The sequence below is a fragment of the Mesoplodon bidens genome (assembly GCF_964165515.1).
Source record: "Mesoplodon bidens genome assembly, chromosome: 13".
In the NCBI taxonomy this organism is placed as follows: domain Eukaryota; kingdom Metazoa; phylum Chordata; class Mammalia; order Artiodactyla; family Ziphiidae; genus Mesoplodon; species Mesoplodon bidens.
This window is the reverse complement of record NC_138169.1, coordinates 67,226,444-67,243,544: the sequence shown is the minus strand read 5'-3', so window position 1 is coordinate 67,243,544 and position 17,101 is coordinate 67,226,444. Positions and strand designations below refer to the sequence as shown.

General features: G+C 36.9%; 1 protein-coding gene across 2 annotated transcripts in view; it reads right to left on the bottom strand.

Annotated features, from left to right (window-relative positions):
• Positions 1-17,101, bottom strand: part of SMAD4 (SMAD family member 4) — a 59,389-nt gene that overhangs the window by 12,494 nt on the left and 29,794 nt on the right. For both annotated transcript variants that reach the window (XM_081252572.1, XM_081252571.1), the window contains exons 9-10: positions 5,513-5,696; positions 4,316-4,484 (exon numbers count right to left, since the gene is read on the bottom strand). In XM_081252572.1, coding sequence (XP_081108698.1) covers positions 4,316-4,484; positions 5,513-5,696 — 353 coding nt within the window. The remainder of the gene's footprint in view (positions 1-4,315; positions 4,485-5,512; positions 5,697-17,101) is intronic.

Sequence of the window (17,101 nt, the reverse complement as noted above, 5' to 3'; positions counted from 1 at the left end):
GGTTTGGCAGTCCCTTAAAAAGTTACACAGAGTTACTTTATGATCCAGCAATTCCACTCCTTGGTATATGCAAGAGAGATGAAGACAATGTTCCCACAAAAATCTGTACATGAATGTTCATAGCGGTATTATTCATAATATAGCCAAAAAGTAGAAACTCGTATGTCCCTCAACTGATGAATGGATAAACAAAATGTGGTATATGAATTATTCAGCCCTAAAAGGAATGAAGTACAGATATATGTTACATGGATGAAGCTTGAAAACATTATGCTTAGTGAAAGAAGTCACAGAAGACCACATTATACGATTCCATTTATAAAAATTGTTCAGAGTAGGCAAATCTATATAGAGAAAAAGTGGTTGTCTAGAGCTGGGGGAAATGGGGTGTTGGGAGGTAACAGCTAAAGGGTACAAGGTTTCTTTCTGGGGTGAAGAAAATGTTCTAAAATTGATTGTGGTGATGGTTGCACAACTCTGTGAATACACTAAAAATCACTCAATTGTACTCTTTTAATGGGTGACTTATATGGTATGTGAATTATCTCAGTATCTCAATAAAGCTCTTAAAAAACCTGAGTGTCTACTGCTTAAGCAACACAAACAAAACAGATCTTACTTTTGAAAGCAAAAGAGCAATGCCACTTAAAGAGAATTCAAACATTTGCTCCATTTAAAGCTTGTAAAATACCATGTTGTTACATCAGGTTTTCAAAAATACAAGGTGACTGCTATATCATGAGAGAAGCAGGAAAAAAAATCAACATCTTAGGAGAAAAAAAAAATACAATTTAGTCCTAGCTTCTTGGTTTATAAAATGAAAGAATGGTTCTTCAAACCTATGTTTTCCTCATTTTAACTAAAAAGAAAAAAATGTGTTTGTGTGTATGTCTGTGTATTGGGGGTAGGGATGGATTCCCCCATGTGGACTCCCCAATGTAAGGGCACTCCTTCCAAGGGTTCATGTATCTGTATGCAATTCACCCCAGTAACATGATCTCTGGTGAAAATCTACCTGACAACCTAAACTTTAGTTACTGCGGCCCAAAAAATTAGTAAATGAAGAAAAGGCCAATGGTTAGATTTAGGATAAACTTGCATCTCTTTCTGGCTAATAAGAAGACTCTTCTGAAGAACAATATACTTAGTAAACAGAAATAACTATTTTTAAATCTTAGTTAATACAACAAAAATGGATATTTTTTACTCCACTAAAATGTATCACAAGAGAGTTATTTATTGTTCAAGGCAAAAATCTGAGATTGCTATAACAATCTATCCATGACAGTGGTTTATCAAGTGATGACACGTCTCATACCTGGGTGGCTTTTCAAAGACCGTTTGTACCAAAATAGAGAGACTACATTATTTGACAATCCTAGAAATTAATTATACAAGATTCCACATTTTTTAAACTTAAATGTTTTAAACACTACCTCATATCCGTTAAGTTCATAACTACTGTCTGGCACAAAGTAGATAGTCAACAGTGTAGTCTCTGTCCATTCACTTCTAACTGCACAAGTAATCCAGAGACTTGTAGTCAAGATGGATGCACAGTTATGCATAATCACCTTCTCTCTCTGCTCCAAACATATACAAAGGCTAGAAAAACTATAAAAATAGATATCTTCCAAGCCAATCATAAAATTCATGTGGAAATCCAAGGGGCTGGCAATAGCCAAAATAATCCTGAAAAATAACAAAGTTGGAGAGCTCACACTCCCCAATTTCAAAACTTCCGACAAAGCTATAGCAATCAAGAAAGGGTAGTACTGTCACAAGGATAGATATATACAGCAACGAAATAGAACTGATGGCCCAGAAAAAAAACCCTTATCACTTAAGGTCAATTGAGTTTTCAACAGGGTGTCAAGATAATTCAATAAGGGAAAGAACAGTCTTTTGAACAAATGGTTGCTGCAACAACTGGTTCTCATACAAAAGAACGAAGTGGGATCCTTTCCCTACACCATACACAAAAATTCACTCAAAATGGATCATAGACCTAAATGTAAGGCCTAAAAGTATAAAACACTTAGAAGAAAACATAGGCATAAATCTTCATGACCTTGCCTTAGGCAATGGTTTCTTAGATATGACACCAAAAGCACAAGCAACCAAAGAATAGATAGACTATACTAAATTTTAAAACTTTTGTCCTGCAAATCATTATCATGCAAAAAGTGAAAGATACTAAATTTTAAAACTTTTGTGCTGCAAATCATTATCATGCAAAAAGTGAAAGATGAGCCAAAGAATGGAAGAAAATATTTGCAAATCATGTATCTGATAAAGGACTGATACCCAGAATATATAAAGAAAGCTTACAACAATAATAAAAAGACTAAAAAACCCAATTAAAAAATGGGAAAAGATCTGAACAGACATTTCTCCAAAGAAGATACACAAATGGCCAATAAACACACAAAAAGAAGTTCAACATTATTAGCCATTAAGGAAATGCAAATCAAAACCACAATGAGGCAGATACCACTTCATATCCACTAGGATGGCTAAAATAAAAAAGGCAGATAATAACAAGTGTTGGTGAGAATATAGAGAAACAGAAACCCTCCATACACATTGCTGGTGGAAATGTAAAACAGCACTACCATTCTGGAGAACAGTCTGGCAGTCCCTCAGAAAGTCAGACATAGAGTTATCTTATGATCCAGCAACTCCACTCCTAGGCATATATCCAAGAAAATGAAAAGACATCTACCTAAAAACTTATACATGACTATTCATAGCAGCATTATTCATAATAGCCAAAAAGTAGACACAACTCATGTCCATTAACTTATCATGGATAAACAAAATCCACAGTGGAGAGCAAGGACGAAAGACAGAAGGTACTTGGGGTACCAGCACCAAACAGGTGTAGAGGACAGGAATTTGACTTCTCAGAGTGATATGGAACGAGAAAACAGGCTCTCCGAGGGCTACAACTGGGCACCTGCCCATAAATCAAGTGCTGATAAAACAGTTTGACAGTTAATTCAGAAATGCAACTAGGAATAAAATTCTTGTCCATGGCATAGGTAAGCATCAGAGAAATCTATGCAACAGGAATTAGGCCCTGAGCATACCTAGGGATTGGAACTCAATTCCCTCAAGGGACAAAAATTCCTCTACCTTCTAAATATAAAAATTTGTCCTGGGCTTCCCTGGTGGCGCAGTGGTTGAGAGTCTGCCTGCCGATGCAGGGGACACAGGTTCATGCCCTGGTCCGGGAGGATCCCACATGCCGCAGAGCGGCTGGGCCCGTAAGCCATGGCCGCTGAGCCTGCGCGTCCGGAGCCTGTGCTCCGCAACGGGAGAGGCCACAACAGTGAGAGGCCCGTGTACAGAAAAAAAAAAAAAAAAAACAGAAAAAAGAATTGGTCCTGAGATGTGGATCCCAGGGTGCCAGACTAAGGCAAAACTGCCCTACAGGGAGAAGCAATGACAGGAAGGAAAAAATAAAAAATAAAATCTCTGAGACAAACTTGCCAACAAATATTAAGTAGACTACAAAGCATACGAGGAAACACAGCACCACTTAAAAATAATAACAAAGCACAAATAAGCAAAATTCCCCGTGGAAAAATTAGAAAACACAAAGATAATTCTGTGCGCTAATAAGCAATTTCCTAGGACTAAGTGATGAGGCAGAGTTAATTCCACTACCTTACAACAGCTAATCTTAAACATACTGAGGATGACGGTGAAAAATCTGAAATTAGAACTATATTTAGGGTATCTAATTACCATCTTCCGATTTCAAAAACAGCGTTATGTTATAAATTAAAATTAAAATAGGGTGAATATGTAATAATGAAAAACACCTCAGGCTTAATTTGCAAAATAATATAGTAAATAAAACTATTTAATGCACAAAAAAACTAACCTTAAAAAAAGTGGTACTGAAGAATTTTTCATTTCTCAGTTCTTAATCTGAAAAGCTATACTTTTAGAATTCCCTTCCATAAAATCCTAAAGCTTGGCTAAGATGCAATTTCAGAGTCTGAGTTTTACATATTTTATATCAAAGGAAATTTAGAGGTTTCACTCAGTATTTTCAAGAGCCTGTGTATTACGCTAAAACATTTAACAAATTTGCTAATAAAACAACAGGGCATGAATGCATCCACAAAACTAGATAACCAATCATATCAATGAAAGTCCCCAGGAAATGTGTTTTATATACAAACATAATTTCTGATTATTTAATACATAAAGAGACATTTTTACACTCCTCCCACCTCCATCTCAATTCTTTAAACAACAGAGCTTTCCAAGTCTAAAATATTTGAATAAAATTGCAACTAACCTTTATATATGCACTTGGGTAGATCTTATGAACAGCGTCTCCAGGTGCACGCCCAGCTTCTCTGTCTAAGTAGTAGCTCTGTACAAAGACTGCGTGGTCACTAAGGCACCTGACCCAAACATCACCTTCACCTTTACATTCCAACTGCACACCTTTGCCTATGTGCAACCTTAGGAAGAAAAAGTGAATCACATTTCATTTTGGTAAATATTTAAAAATAAATTTTAGTTCAGATTATATAGCATACCCAATACTGAAAAATTTTAAAGAATAAAGGACATTATATAACACCATAACCAAAAGATAGCCACTGTTAACATTTCTGTATGTTTCTTTGTTTTTTTTAGTATCCTATTCATATGTAATAATGATGAACATTCACATAATGCTTATTATGTGTCAGGAACATTCAATATAAATTCTCACTTAACCTTCACAATTCAATTAAAATTAATTTAAAAATTCAGTTAATCACATGAGCCAAATTTTAACTGCTCAACAGCTACATGTGGCTAGAAGTTACTATACTGGACAGCACAGATATAAACCATTTCCTTCATTACAGAAAATTCTATTAGACAGCACTGGCTTAGAGAGTAGATAATTTGCCAAAATCACACAGCTAGGGATAGAGCCAAGATTATGTGCTTATGCACACACACATTTCCTTAAAGAGTTGAGATCACACAATACCTAAAATTGTGTATGTTTTCCTGTAATGTTTCATCTTAAGTATTTACATTTGATTATGTAAACTTGTTATATTTTAATGACTGCATAAAAATGAAAGTGTATTAAAATTTACTTAACCATTTACCTTTTATTATCAGTCTTCCATTATAAATAACACTTGTGGAAACATGTCTTCATTTTATGTTATTTCCTCTCAATAAATATGTATAAATTTCAATCAGAGGAAATAAAAACTAGTTTTCAAACCGGGTTCCAAAAGGTCTAGTTACTATTCAAAACACAGAAACCTCACTAACTTTTAAAAAAAGACTGTATTTTATCATCTTTTAAATAACAAACATCTACAATTAAAACGAAATGCTTACAAATTCTGAATTTTCAAGGCGATCTTTATTCTTTTATCTATATTCGAAAACATAATTTACATGGAAAGATATCTCTGAATAAAAGACAATGTACTATGTTCAATTTTTAAAATTAACTATCTAACTATACAATCAATACCTTGCTCTCTCAATGGCTTCTGTCCTGTGGACATTGGAGAGTTGACCCAAGCAAAAGCGATCTCCTCCAGAAGGGTCTACATAACCATCAACAGTAACTACAGGACAGCTTGAAGGAACCTTAAACGTCTCTCCTACTTGGACATCCATTTCAAAGTAAGCAATGGAACACCAATACTCAGGAGCTATAGGAGATAAATGGGAGAGAAGAGCCAATCATGTGAGAAAGATTTAAGGCTTTCACTTTCACTCCATATGACAAAGCTTTTCTTAAAGGGTGAAGGAAGGGGAGAGCACCCAAAATAATTTATAATGCATTATAAAGTAGGCACTGCCATGTCTTCTACTTCTCAGCTTAGTATCTAACATTCTTGAAAATTAAAAAAAGTCATTTTTAAAATCTGGAATTTGGTTCTTACCTGAAAGTACCCAGTCAACAGGGAATTTAAAGACCGGAAATAATTAGAATCATAAATTTTTTACCATGATGTTTCATCTGACTGCACATAATATCTTCTATGTAGTCTGAACTTTTATTTTTTTTAAAAAAACACTGATTCTAATACGTATTTCAGAGAAGTGTTCTTGAATAACATCCATCTATGGTATATATTTATAGATCCTTAAATGAGAGAGAGGGCATAACCAAGTCAGACATCACAGACAAGAGTCAAGGTTAATTACGCTCCAACTACACAGTTTCTATGAGCAGGATTTTTCAATTGTCTCTTGGATGAAAGGTCATTTGTCCCATATGTATTTTTAGTGAAGTCCATTCATGTTAACTACTACAATTTTTTTATTATTTTTTTGCAGAGCAGGTTCTTATTAATCATCCATTTTATATACATCAGTGTCTACATGTCAATTCCAATCTCCCAATTCATCACACCACTTTCCGCCCCCCCGCCACTTTCCCCCCTTGGTGTCCATACGTCTGTTCTCTGCATCTGTGTCTCAATTTCTGCCCTGCTAACTGGTTCATCTGTACCATTTTTCTAGGTTCCACGTATATGCGTTAAATATACGATATTTGTTCTTCTCTTTCTGACATACTTCACTCTGTATGAGAGTCTCTAGATCCATCCACATTTCGACAAATGACCCAATTCGTTCCTTTTTATAGCTGAGCAATATTCCATGGTATATATGTACCACATCTTATTTATCCATTCGTCTGTCGATGGGCATTTAGGTTGCTTCCATGTCCTGGCTATTGTAAATAGTGCTGCAATGAACATTGGGGTGCATGTGTCTTTTTGAATTATGGTTTTCTCTGGGTATATGCCCAGTAGTGGGATTGCTAGGTCATACGGTAGTTCTATTTTTAGTTTTTTAAGGAACCTTCATACTGTTCTCCATAGTGGCTGTATCAATTTACATTCCCACCAACAGTGCAAGAGGGTTTCCTTTTCTCCAAATCCCCTCCAGCATTTATTGATTGTAGATTTTCTGATGATGCCCATTCTAACTGGTGCGAGGTGATACTTCATTGTAGCTTTGATTTGCATTTCTCTAATAATTAGTGATGTTGAGCAGCTTTTCATGTGCTTCTTGGCCATCTGTATGTCTTCTTTGGAGAAATGTCTATTTACGTCTTCTGCCCATTTTTGGATTGGTTTTTTTTTTTTTTAATATTGAGCTGCATGAGCTGTTTATATATTTTGGAGATTAATCCTTTGTCCGTTGATTCATTTGCAAATATTTTCTCCCATTCTGAGGGCTTTTTGTCTTCTTTGTAGTTTCCTTTGCTGTGCAAAAAGTTTTAAGTTACATTAGGTCCCAACTGTTTATTTTTGTTTTTATTGCCGTTACTCTAGGAGGTAGATCAAAACAGATCTTGCTGTAACGTATGTCAAAGAGTGTGCTTCCTATGTTTTCCTCTAAGAGTTTTATAGTGTCTGGTCTTACATTTAGGTCTCTAATGCATTTTGAGTTTATTTTTGTGTATGGTGTTAGGGAGTGTTCTAATTTCATTCTTTTACATGTAGCTGTCCAGCTTTCCCAGCACCACTTATTGAAGAGACTCTCTTTTCTCCATTGTATATCCTTGCCTCCTTTGTCACAGATCAGTTGAGCATAGGTGCATGGGTTTATCTCTGGGCTTTCTATCTTGTTCCATTGATCTATGTTTCTGTTTTTGTGCCAGTACCATATTGTCTTGATTACTGTCACTTTGTAGTACAGCCCGAAGTCAGGGAGTCTGATTCCTCCAGCTCCGTTTTTTTCCCTCAAGACTCCTTTGGCTATTTGGGGTCTTTTGTGATTCCATACAAATTTTAAGATTTTTTGTTCTAGTTCTGCAAAAAATGCCATTGGTAATTTGATAGGGATTGCACTGAATCTGTAGATTGCTTTGGGTAGTAGAGTCATTTTCACAATATTGATTCTTCCAATCCAAGAACATGGTCTATCTCTCCATCTGTTGGTATCATCTTTCATTTCTTTCATCAGTGTCTTACAGTTTTCTGTATACAGGTCTTTTGTCTCCCTAGGTAGGTTTATTCCTAGGTATTTTATTCTTTTTGTTGCAATGGTAAATGGGAGTGTTTCCTTAATTTCTCTTTCAGATTTTTCATCATTACTGTATAGGAATGCAAGAGATTTCTGTATATTAATTTTGTATCCTGCAACTTTACCAAATTCATTGATTAGCTCTAGCAGTTTTCTGGTGGCATCTTTAGGATTCTCTATGTATAGTATCATGTCATCTGCAAACAGTGACAGCTCTACTTCTTTTCTGATTTGTATTCCTTTTATTTCTTTTTCTTCTCTGATTGCTGTGGCTACAACTTCCAAAACTATGTTGAATAATAGTGGTGAGAGTGGACATCCTTGTCTTGTTCCTGATCTTAGAGGAAATGCATTCACTTTTTCACCACTGAGAATGTTTGTTGTGGGTTTGTCGTATATGGCCTTTATTTTGTTGAGGTAGGTTCCCTCTATGCCCATTTTCTGGAGAGTTTTTATCATAAATAGGTGTTGAATTTTGTCAAAAGCTTCTTCTGCATCTATTGAGATGATCATATGGTTTTTATTCAATTTGTTAATATGGTGTTATCACATTGATTGATTTGCATATATTGAAGAATGCTTGAATCCCTGGGATAAATCCCACTTGATCATGGTGTATGATCCTTTTAATGTGTTGTTGGATTCTGTTTGCTAGTATTTTCTTTAGGGTTTCTGAATCTATATTCATCAGTGATATTGGTCTGTAATTTTCTTTTTTTGTATTATCTTTGTCTGGTTTTGGTGTCAGGGTGATGGTGGCCTCACAGAATGAGTTTGGGAGTGTTCCTTCCTCAGCAATTTTTTGGAAGAGTTTTAAGAAGGATGTGTGTTAGCTCTTCTCTAAATGTTTGATAGAATTCACTTGTGAAGCCATCTGGTCCTGGACTTTTGTTTGTTGGGAGATTTTTAATCACAGTTTCAATTTCATTGCTTGCGAATGGTCTGTTCATATTTTCTATTTCTTCCTGTTTCAGTCTTGGAAGGTTATACCTTTCTAAGAATTTGTCCATTTCTTCCAGGTCATCATTTTATTAGCATAGAGTTGCTTGTAGTAGTCCCTTAGGATGCTTTGTATTTCTGCAGTGTGTGTTGTAACTTCTCCTTTTTCCTTTCTAATTTTATTGATGTGAGTCCTCCCCCTCTTCTTCTTGATGAGTCTGGCTAATGGTTTATCAATTTTGTTATCTTCTCAAAGAACCAGCTTTTAGCTTTATTGATTTTTGCTACTGTTTTGTTTCTATTTCATTTATTTCTGCTCTGATCTTTATGATTTCTTTCCTTCTACTAACTTTGGGTTTTGTTTGTTCTTCTTTCTCTAGTTCCTTTAGGTGTAAGGTTAGATTGTTTATTTGAGACGTTTGTTGTTTCTTGAGGTAGGATTGTATTGCTATAAACTTCCCTCTTAGAACTGCTTTTGCTGCATCCCATAGGTTTTGGATCGTCGTGTTTTCATTGTCATTTGTCTCTAGGTATTTTCTGATTTTCTCTTTGATTTCTTCAGTGATCTCTTGGTTATTTAGTAATGTATTGTTTAGCCTCCATGTGTTTGTTTTTTACGTTTTTTTCCCTGTAACTGATTTCTAATCTCATAGCGTTGTGGTCAGAAAAGATGCTCGATATGATTTCAATTTTCTTAAATTTACTGAGGCGTGATTTGTGACCCAAGATGTGATCTATCCTGGAGAACGTTCTGTGTGCACTTGAGAAGAAACCGTAATCTGCTGTTTTGGGAAGGAATGTTCTATAAATATCAATTAAATCTATCTAGTCTGTTGTGTCATTTAAAGCTTGTGTTTCCTTATTAATTTTCTGTTTGGATGATCTGTCCATTGGTGTAAGTGACGTGTTAAAGTCCCCCACTATTATTGTGTTACTGTCGATTTCCTCTTTTAGAGCTGTTAGCAGTTGCCTTAGGTATTGAGGTGCTCCTATGTTGGGTGCATATATAACTGTTATATCTTCTTCTTGGATTGACCCTTTGATCATTCTGCAGTGTCCTTCCTTGTCTCCTGTAACCTTCTGTACTTTAAAGTCCATTTTATCTGATATGAGTATTGCTACTCCAGCTTTCATTTCCATTTTCATGGAATATCTTTTTCCATCCCCTCACTTTCAGTCTGTATGTGTCCCTAGGTCTGAAGTGGGTCTCTTGTAGACAGCATATAGATGGGTCTTGTTTTTGTATCCATTCAGCGAGCCTGTGTCTTTTGATTTGAGCATTTAATCCATTCACGTTTAAGGTAATTATAGATATGTATGTTCCTAATACCATTTTCTTAATTGTTTTGGGTTTGTTTTTGTAGGTCGTTTTCCTCTCGTGTTTCCCACTTAGAGAAGTTCCTTTAGCATTTGTTGTAGAGCTCGTTTGGTGGTGCTGAATTCTCTTAGCTTTTGCTTGTCTGTAAAGCTTTTGATTTCTCCATAGCTTTTGCTTGTCTGTAAAGCTTCTGATTTCTCCATCAAATCTGAATGAGATCTTTGCTGGGTAGTGTAATCTTGGTTGTAGGTTCTTCCCTTTCATCACTGTAAATATGTCATGCCACTCCCTTCTGGCTTGTAGAGTTTCTGCTGAGAAATCAGCTGTTAACCTTATGGGAGTTCCCTTGTATGTTATTTGTCATTTTTCCCTTGCTGCTTTCAATAATTTTTCTTTGTCTTTAATTTTTGCCAATTTGATTACTATGTGTTTTGGTGTGTTTCTCCTTGGGTTTATCCTGTATGGGACTCTCTGCGGTTCCTGGACTTGGGTGGCTATTTCCTTTCCTGTGTTAGGGAAGTTTTCAAATACAATCTCTTCAAATATTTTCTCAGGTCCTTTTCTCTCTCTTTCCTCTGGGACCCCTATAATGCAAATGTTGGTTGCGTTTAATGTTGTCACAGAGGTCTCTTAGGCTGCCTTCATTTCTTTTCATTCTTTTTAATTCTGTTCTGCAGCTGTAAATTCCACATTCTGTCTTCCAGGTCACTTATCCGTTTTTCTGCCTCAGTTATTCTGCTACTGATTCCTTCTACTGTATTTTTCACTTCAGTTACTGTATTGTTCATCTCTGCTTGTTTGTTCTTTAATTCTTCTAGGTCTTTGTTAAACATTTCTTACATCTTCTCAATCTTTGCCTCCATTCTTTTTCCGAGGTCCTGGATCATCTTCACTATCATTATTCTGAACTCCTTTTCTGGAAGGTTGCCTAACTCCACTTCATTTAGTTGTTTTTCTGGGGTTTTATTTTATTCCTTCATCTGGTACATAGACGAGATGAAAGGGCAGAGGGCTGTCTTTCTGTGAATGTGGTTTTAGTTCCACAGGCTGCAGGACTGTAGTTCTTCTTGCTTCTGCTGTCTGCCCTCTCTACAATTGGTTTTTAAACCTCTTTATTGGAGTATAATTGCTTTACAATGGTGTGTTAGTTTCTGCTGTATAACAAAGTGAACCAGCTATACATATACATACATCCCCATATCTCCTCTCTCTTGTGTCTCCCTCCTACCCTCCCTATCCCACCCCTCTAGGTGGTCACAAAGCACCGAGCTGATCTCCCTGTGCTATGCAGCTGCTTCCCACTAGCTATCTATTTTACGTTTGGTAGTATATGTATGTCCATACCACTCTCTCACTTCGTCCCAACTTACCCTTCCCCCTCCCCGTGTCCTCAAGTCCATTCTCTATGTCTGTGTCTTTATTCCTGTCCTGCCCCTATCTTCTTCAGAACCTTTTCTTTTAAGATTCCATATACATATGTGTTAGCATACGGTATTTGTTTTTCCCTTTCTGACTTACTTCACTCTGTATGATAGTCTCTAGGTCCATCCACCTCACTACAAATAACTCAAACTACTACAATTTTAACTCTGAAAATGTGTTTAATGTATTCACTTGAACTACAATAAATGATTTTAAATTACTGGGGAAAAGAGAGCCACTACTAGGTTTGGTTTGCAAATATCGCTGATCAAGATATTTCTAATTTTTGTTTGAATACAGTTATTACATAGAGCCCACATACACGCAAATTATTTGATTTTCCTTTTGTAAATAACAGGTATTTATGGGGTACATAAGAATCACTGTAGGCACACACAGCAGTAAACAAGGCAGCTATTGTCCTATTTTCATGGAGGTGCAGAGGGAGACAAGTAATCAAATAAATGAATAAGATAACTCAGGTAATGATAAACACTGTGAAGAAAATAAAACAGGGTATGGGACAGAAGATGAGTGGAAAGGTACTTCAGACTAGACAGTAGGGGCACATCCTATCTGAAAAAGTCAGACCTGAAAGACCATGTATCTATGTGGAGACTGTGAATGAACAGCTCAAGAGGAAAGCAAATGCAAAAGCCCTAGAGCAGAAAGGGGTCTGACATAAGGGGGGAAAAAAGGCCAGTGCCATTTATTAGAGATTGAAAGTTTTCTATGATAAACCAATTATTTATCTGCATCTCACTGTGCCATTTATGAACTCTGGCTCACCCAGAATTTTCAACAGTATAAAAAGGTACTCAGAATGACAAAAGAAATACATTTCTTCAAACCTCCCAAAAGATGTTAAAATGAAGTATGATTAATGCTTAAAATATATTAAGAACAAAAATCCTGTAAAGTCTATGTATCTAATTGCTTTTCAAAATGTTGTCAAGGAAAAAAGTACTTTCCAATGAAGCATTAATAAAAGAGACCACATGAAAACTGGGTGATTCAAAAACTTAATAATTCAAATGTTTTGCCATACAGAACGACCAACTAATCACAAACACTCCTTTAAATATTATTATCATGAGAACATGAAAACTAGCGATATACTGAAGTGCCTTCTTAAAAAGCTAGTTTTGAAATATTTATGAAGCTGTTCCTTATAGTAAAATTCTTTATTAAAGGCATCACATTATGCTATGGACAAGAAGCTTCAGCCGACATAACAGGCAGGTATACTGGTTGAAGCTAAAACTAAAGAGGTTGTTTAAGACAAGATAAGAATTACCCAATGTTTTGCCAGCAATAAACAGTAACAGCACTTTAATAAGGTCTTTAACAATCAGCCCAAACAGTAAATTTTGTTACAAATAATATCCTGAAGTCACGAATGTTTTCAACGCTGGTTAAAAAAATGAGATCCAAGTACATGCATTTCCTAGTTCATACTGAAGAATACTATTTACAAGTAAAGTTCCATGGCAAGCAATCTTTTTTCCAAGAGTCAACTGAGGGGGAAACGGGGAGCTGTATAATCTCCATGTTTAAATAAGAAAAATAACTTTTATCATCATAAATTGCAACATCTGCAACTACACTTAAACATTATGTTATTATTTCCCAGTCACCAAAGGGGTTTCTGTTTGCCTAATATTTCAGACACCGTACAACAATGATGGTTACATAAAGCTGCATTCGGCAAGCTCTGAGTCTAAAAAGAAAGTGACATCAGAGTTGCACCACGGACCAGGGACGAAAAATGACCATCTAATTAAAAGGATTATTAAGGCCCAGGAAAGCAGGAGGAAGGGGGTTACTATCTGTGAGGAGAGACAGGGCTAGAGGTAACCTAATAGGTAACCCAGAGAAGTTAGTGGTGTTGGGATACAAAATACCATGTGAAAACCTTTTCTAAAGGTTTAGAAATGGTTCTAAAGGTTTAGAGTCCACTCTAAATTTGTTATACAACCAGGAGGGAACATTCTTATTTTTAAAACAGGAGAAGGTAACAGGAAACCCTCATTAAGCCTTTCTAGATCTCTCTGTGCTCTTTTGCTCCAAGGACCAAATGTCACATAACTGACAAGTCTGCAGCCTCTCAAAACTAGTATCAACAGCAAGACAGAATTTACTCATTTCCAAGAGAGCTTTCTTAACGTCCCAACTCACTTGAAAGGGAGTGGGATTGTTATGTGCTTGCTGACGGTGCTATTTTTAGTTTCTTGTTCCTTAAGTTAGTGAGGTTGAACTGGTCCCATGAAGTCTATGGGCTGCTTGCTCATCACTGACCAGAGGAAAGGTTTTGAAAGACGAGTTAAGAACATGAATTTGGGGGCTTCCCTGGTGGCGCAGTGGTTGAGAATCTGCCTGCTAATGCAGGGGACACGGTTCGAGCCCTGGTCTGGGAGGATCCCACATGCCGCGGAGCGGCTGGGCCCATGAGCCACAACTACTGAGCCTGCGCGTCTGGAGCCTGTGCTCCACAACAAGAGAGGTCGCGACAGTGAGAGGCCCGCGCACTGCGATGAAGAGTCGCCCCCTCTTGCCACAATTAGAGAAAGCCCTTGCACAGAAACAAAGACCCACCACAGCAAAAATAAATAAATTAATAAACTCCTACCCCCAACGTCTTCCTTAAAAAAAAAAAAAGGAACATGAATTTTTTTAATATAAAAACTCAGCTAAATATTTTTTGTAACGAGAAAATGTATTACAAAGCGCAGCTTTATCAAAAAATTGTTATTCAATTATAATAGAAAATGTAAGTCTCCAAGGCATTATCTTTAATTTCTGAAACAAGAGTCATTCAAGAAAAAGTTAGAAATCTGGCTGAAGCACCTAAATGACTCATTATGAATTATTCCTTTTATTATTTATATCTGAATGAGATGTCCTATGAGAATCTTTCACGAACACATAAAGGTACTCTCTTAAATGGTAGTTAGTTCCAAAGTACTAGAACACAACCTGAATTTGAAAATCTGTGAATTCCGTATTCATTTATCAGTGAGCAAAACAACCTCAAAGACGCTGAGGAAACTCTTTGCTTTAATTTGCAATCAATATTTAATTTAATGAATATATCTCAGCTTTACAAAAAAGTAAGACTGTTAGTCCATAAAAAGAAATGATTAAAAATGAAATGATTAATTTTTCCAAAAATATTTTTCAACTTAGTTATCAAAGCCTAGAAATCACCAAGTATATGTCCTGTCTGAAATCTTTTATACCAAGGTAAAGACCAATACTAATTTTTTTCACTTTCAACAATTTATATTACTTATATTTCCTAAGACATACATGTAATTATATTCAAAAACACTTTCTCAAAACAGATATACTATATATTATTGATGATTTTTAATTATTAAAAATATTTTATGTATTCAGAGATATGCATATTTCCCATCTATACAGTCCTAAGTCAGTGGTAGAATATTTTAGCATTTCTTAATCAAACCTTAAAGGGCTGCATTAACCATACACCTAATACAAAATATTTTTACTTTGGTTTCCTCTTCTATTTGTTCATGAAACAAGGATAGCAGATCTTGTAAACTACTAGCTAGGATTTACAAAGTACTAGATAGCAGGGGACACAAGGGATTAGGGAATGCTTCTTCACAACAGTGGTGTGACTTTAAAAGAGGTCACCACACTTAAGAGGGTAGGGGTGTGAGGTATGGGCATCAAGATGGCCCCAATGATTCTCACCTCCTGATATTCACATTCTTGTATAGTCCCCTCTCCACAAAATAGGATCTTACAAAAATGAAGATGTGATTTATGAGGTTAAGTCTTAAAAGACCCTGAGGTTCTGTCTTGCTTTCTCTTGATCACTCAACTTTGGAGAAAGCAAGCTGCCACGTGAAGACACTCAAGAAACTCTACAGAGAGGTCCATGCAGAAAGAAACTGGAGCTTCCTGCCCACAAAACCACTAACTTGCCAGATATGTGGTAAGCCACCCTGAAAGTGAATTCTCCAACCCCAGAAAAGCTTTCACATGGTGGCAGCCTGAGCCAACAACTTGACTGCAAGCTCAAGAGAATATCAGCCAGAGCAAACAACAGACAACTAATACAGAGTATATAACATATCTGGCAAAGAACACCATGCACAAAAAGAGTACAGAGGGATGATATAGTCAAGCAAGCTTGGGTAAGCAGTTCAGGATGGTTAAAGTATGAAGAGATGAAGCTAGAGAAGTATGCAAGGTCCCGGATCAGAGATTCTTTTCTGCCCAGCTAAGGAATTTGGACTTCATCCTGTAGGCTAAGCAATAAGTAGGGAAGTCAGTGCAAGTTCTTCAACAGAGAAATAACATAACTAGACTCAAATTTTAAAAGAAATACTGAGTAGCAGTAGAGATTAAATGGTAGGGAGGAGGGCACTATGACTGGAAGCTGTCCCATTAGGGAGACCAGTCAGCATATTCTCTTACCAGTGCAAGAGGAGAAATGAAGAACAGCTGTGAGGTAGAACTCTTCTGGGGCCCATCCGTATTCACAGTCAGAGAGTTCACAGCCAGCTGGGTTCCAACATGCTGACTCCATTAATGGTACAGGCGCAGAGCTGACCCCTCCCGCAACCACGTGGACAAAGACCTTTCAGTATAATCCTCGCCATTAAGTCACTTCCCGTTCTACTCAAAAACAGAGGCTTTAATGCCAGTGCAGAGTCCTACAGATGCATATCCTCAAAACTAGTGAATGCTATTCCCTAACCGCCAGGAGCTGTTAGGCCTCAACATGAGTTCCACCGTGAGGATGAAGTAAATCCATCAAGAGGCCAAAGCGGGCTTCCCTGGTGGCGCAGTGGTTGAGAGTCCGCCTGCCGATGCAGGGGACACAGGTTCGTGCCCTGGTCCGGGAAGATCCCACGTGCCGTGGAGCGGCTGGGCCTGTGAGCCATGGCCGCTGAGCCTGCGCGTCCGGAGCCTGTGCTCCGCAACGGGAGAGGCCACAACAGTGAGAGGCCCGCGTACAGAAAAAAAAAAAAAAAAAAGAGGCCAAAGCAATTGCTTAATCCAAAATGGAGTCCAAATAACTAGCTAAATGCCACCATTTCCAACCCCACTCCACTATTCATCCACGGTAGATCTTTCTTCAGAGCCCTGATTATCCCTACTCCTGTGGACCACCTTCTGCCAAGCCATATGAACATTGAGGACCACACCCCCCAATATGCCAGGGGTCACTACACATTCTCAATGATGCTGCCTTGAAGCCAGCAAAATTCTCATTCTTAAGACTCTAGATTTCCCCCTTTTATCACAATATATTTATTAACATGAATTAAGATTCTGATACAATGATTTCATTTATATAATTTCAAAAAGCAGTAAAACCAAACTACTGGATTGTTTAGGGATGCATTCGTTTTCCAA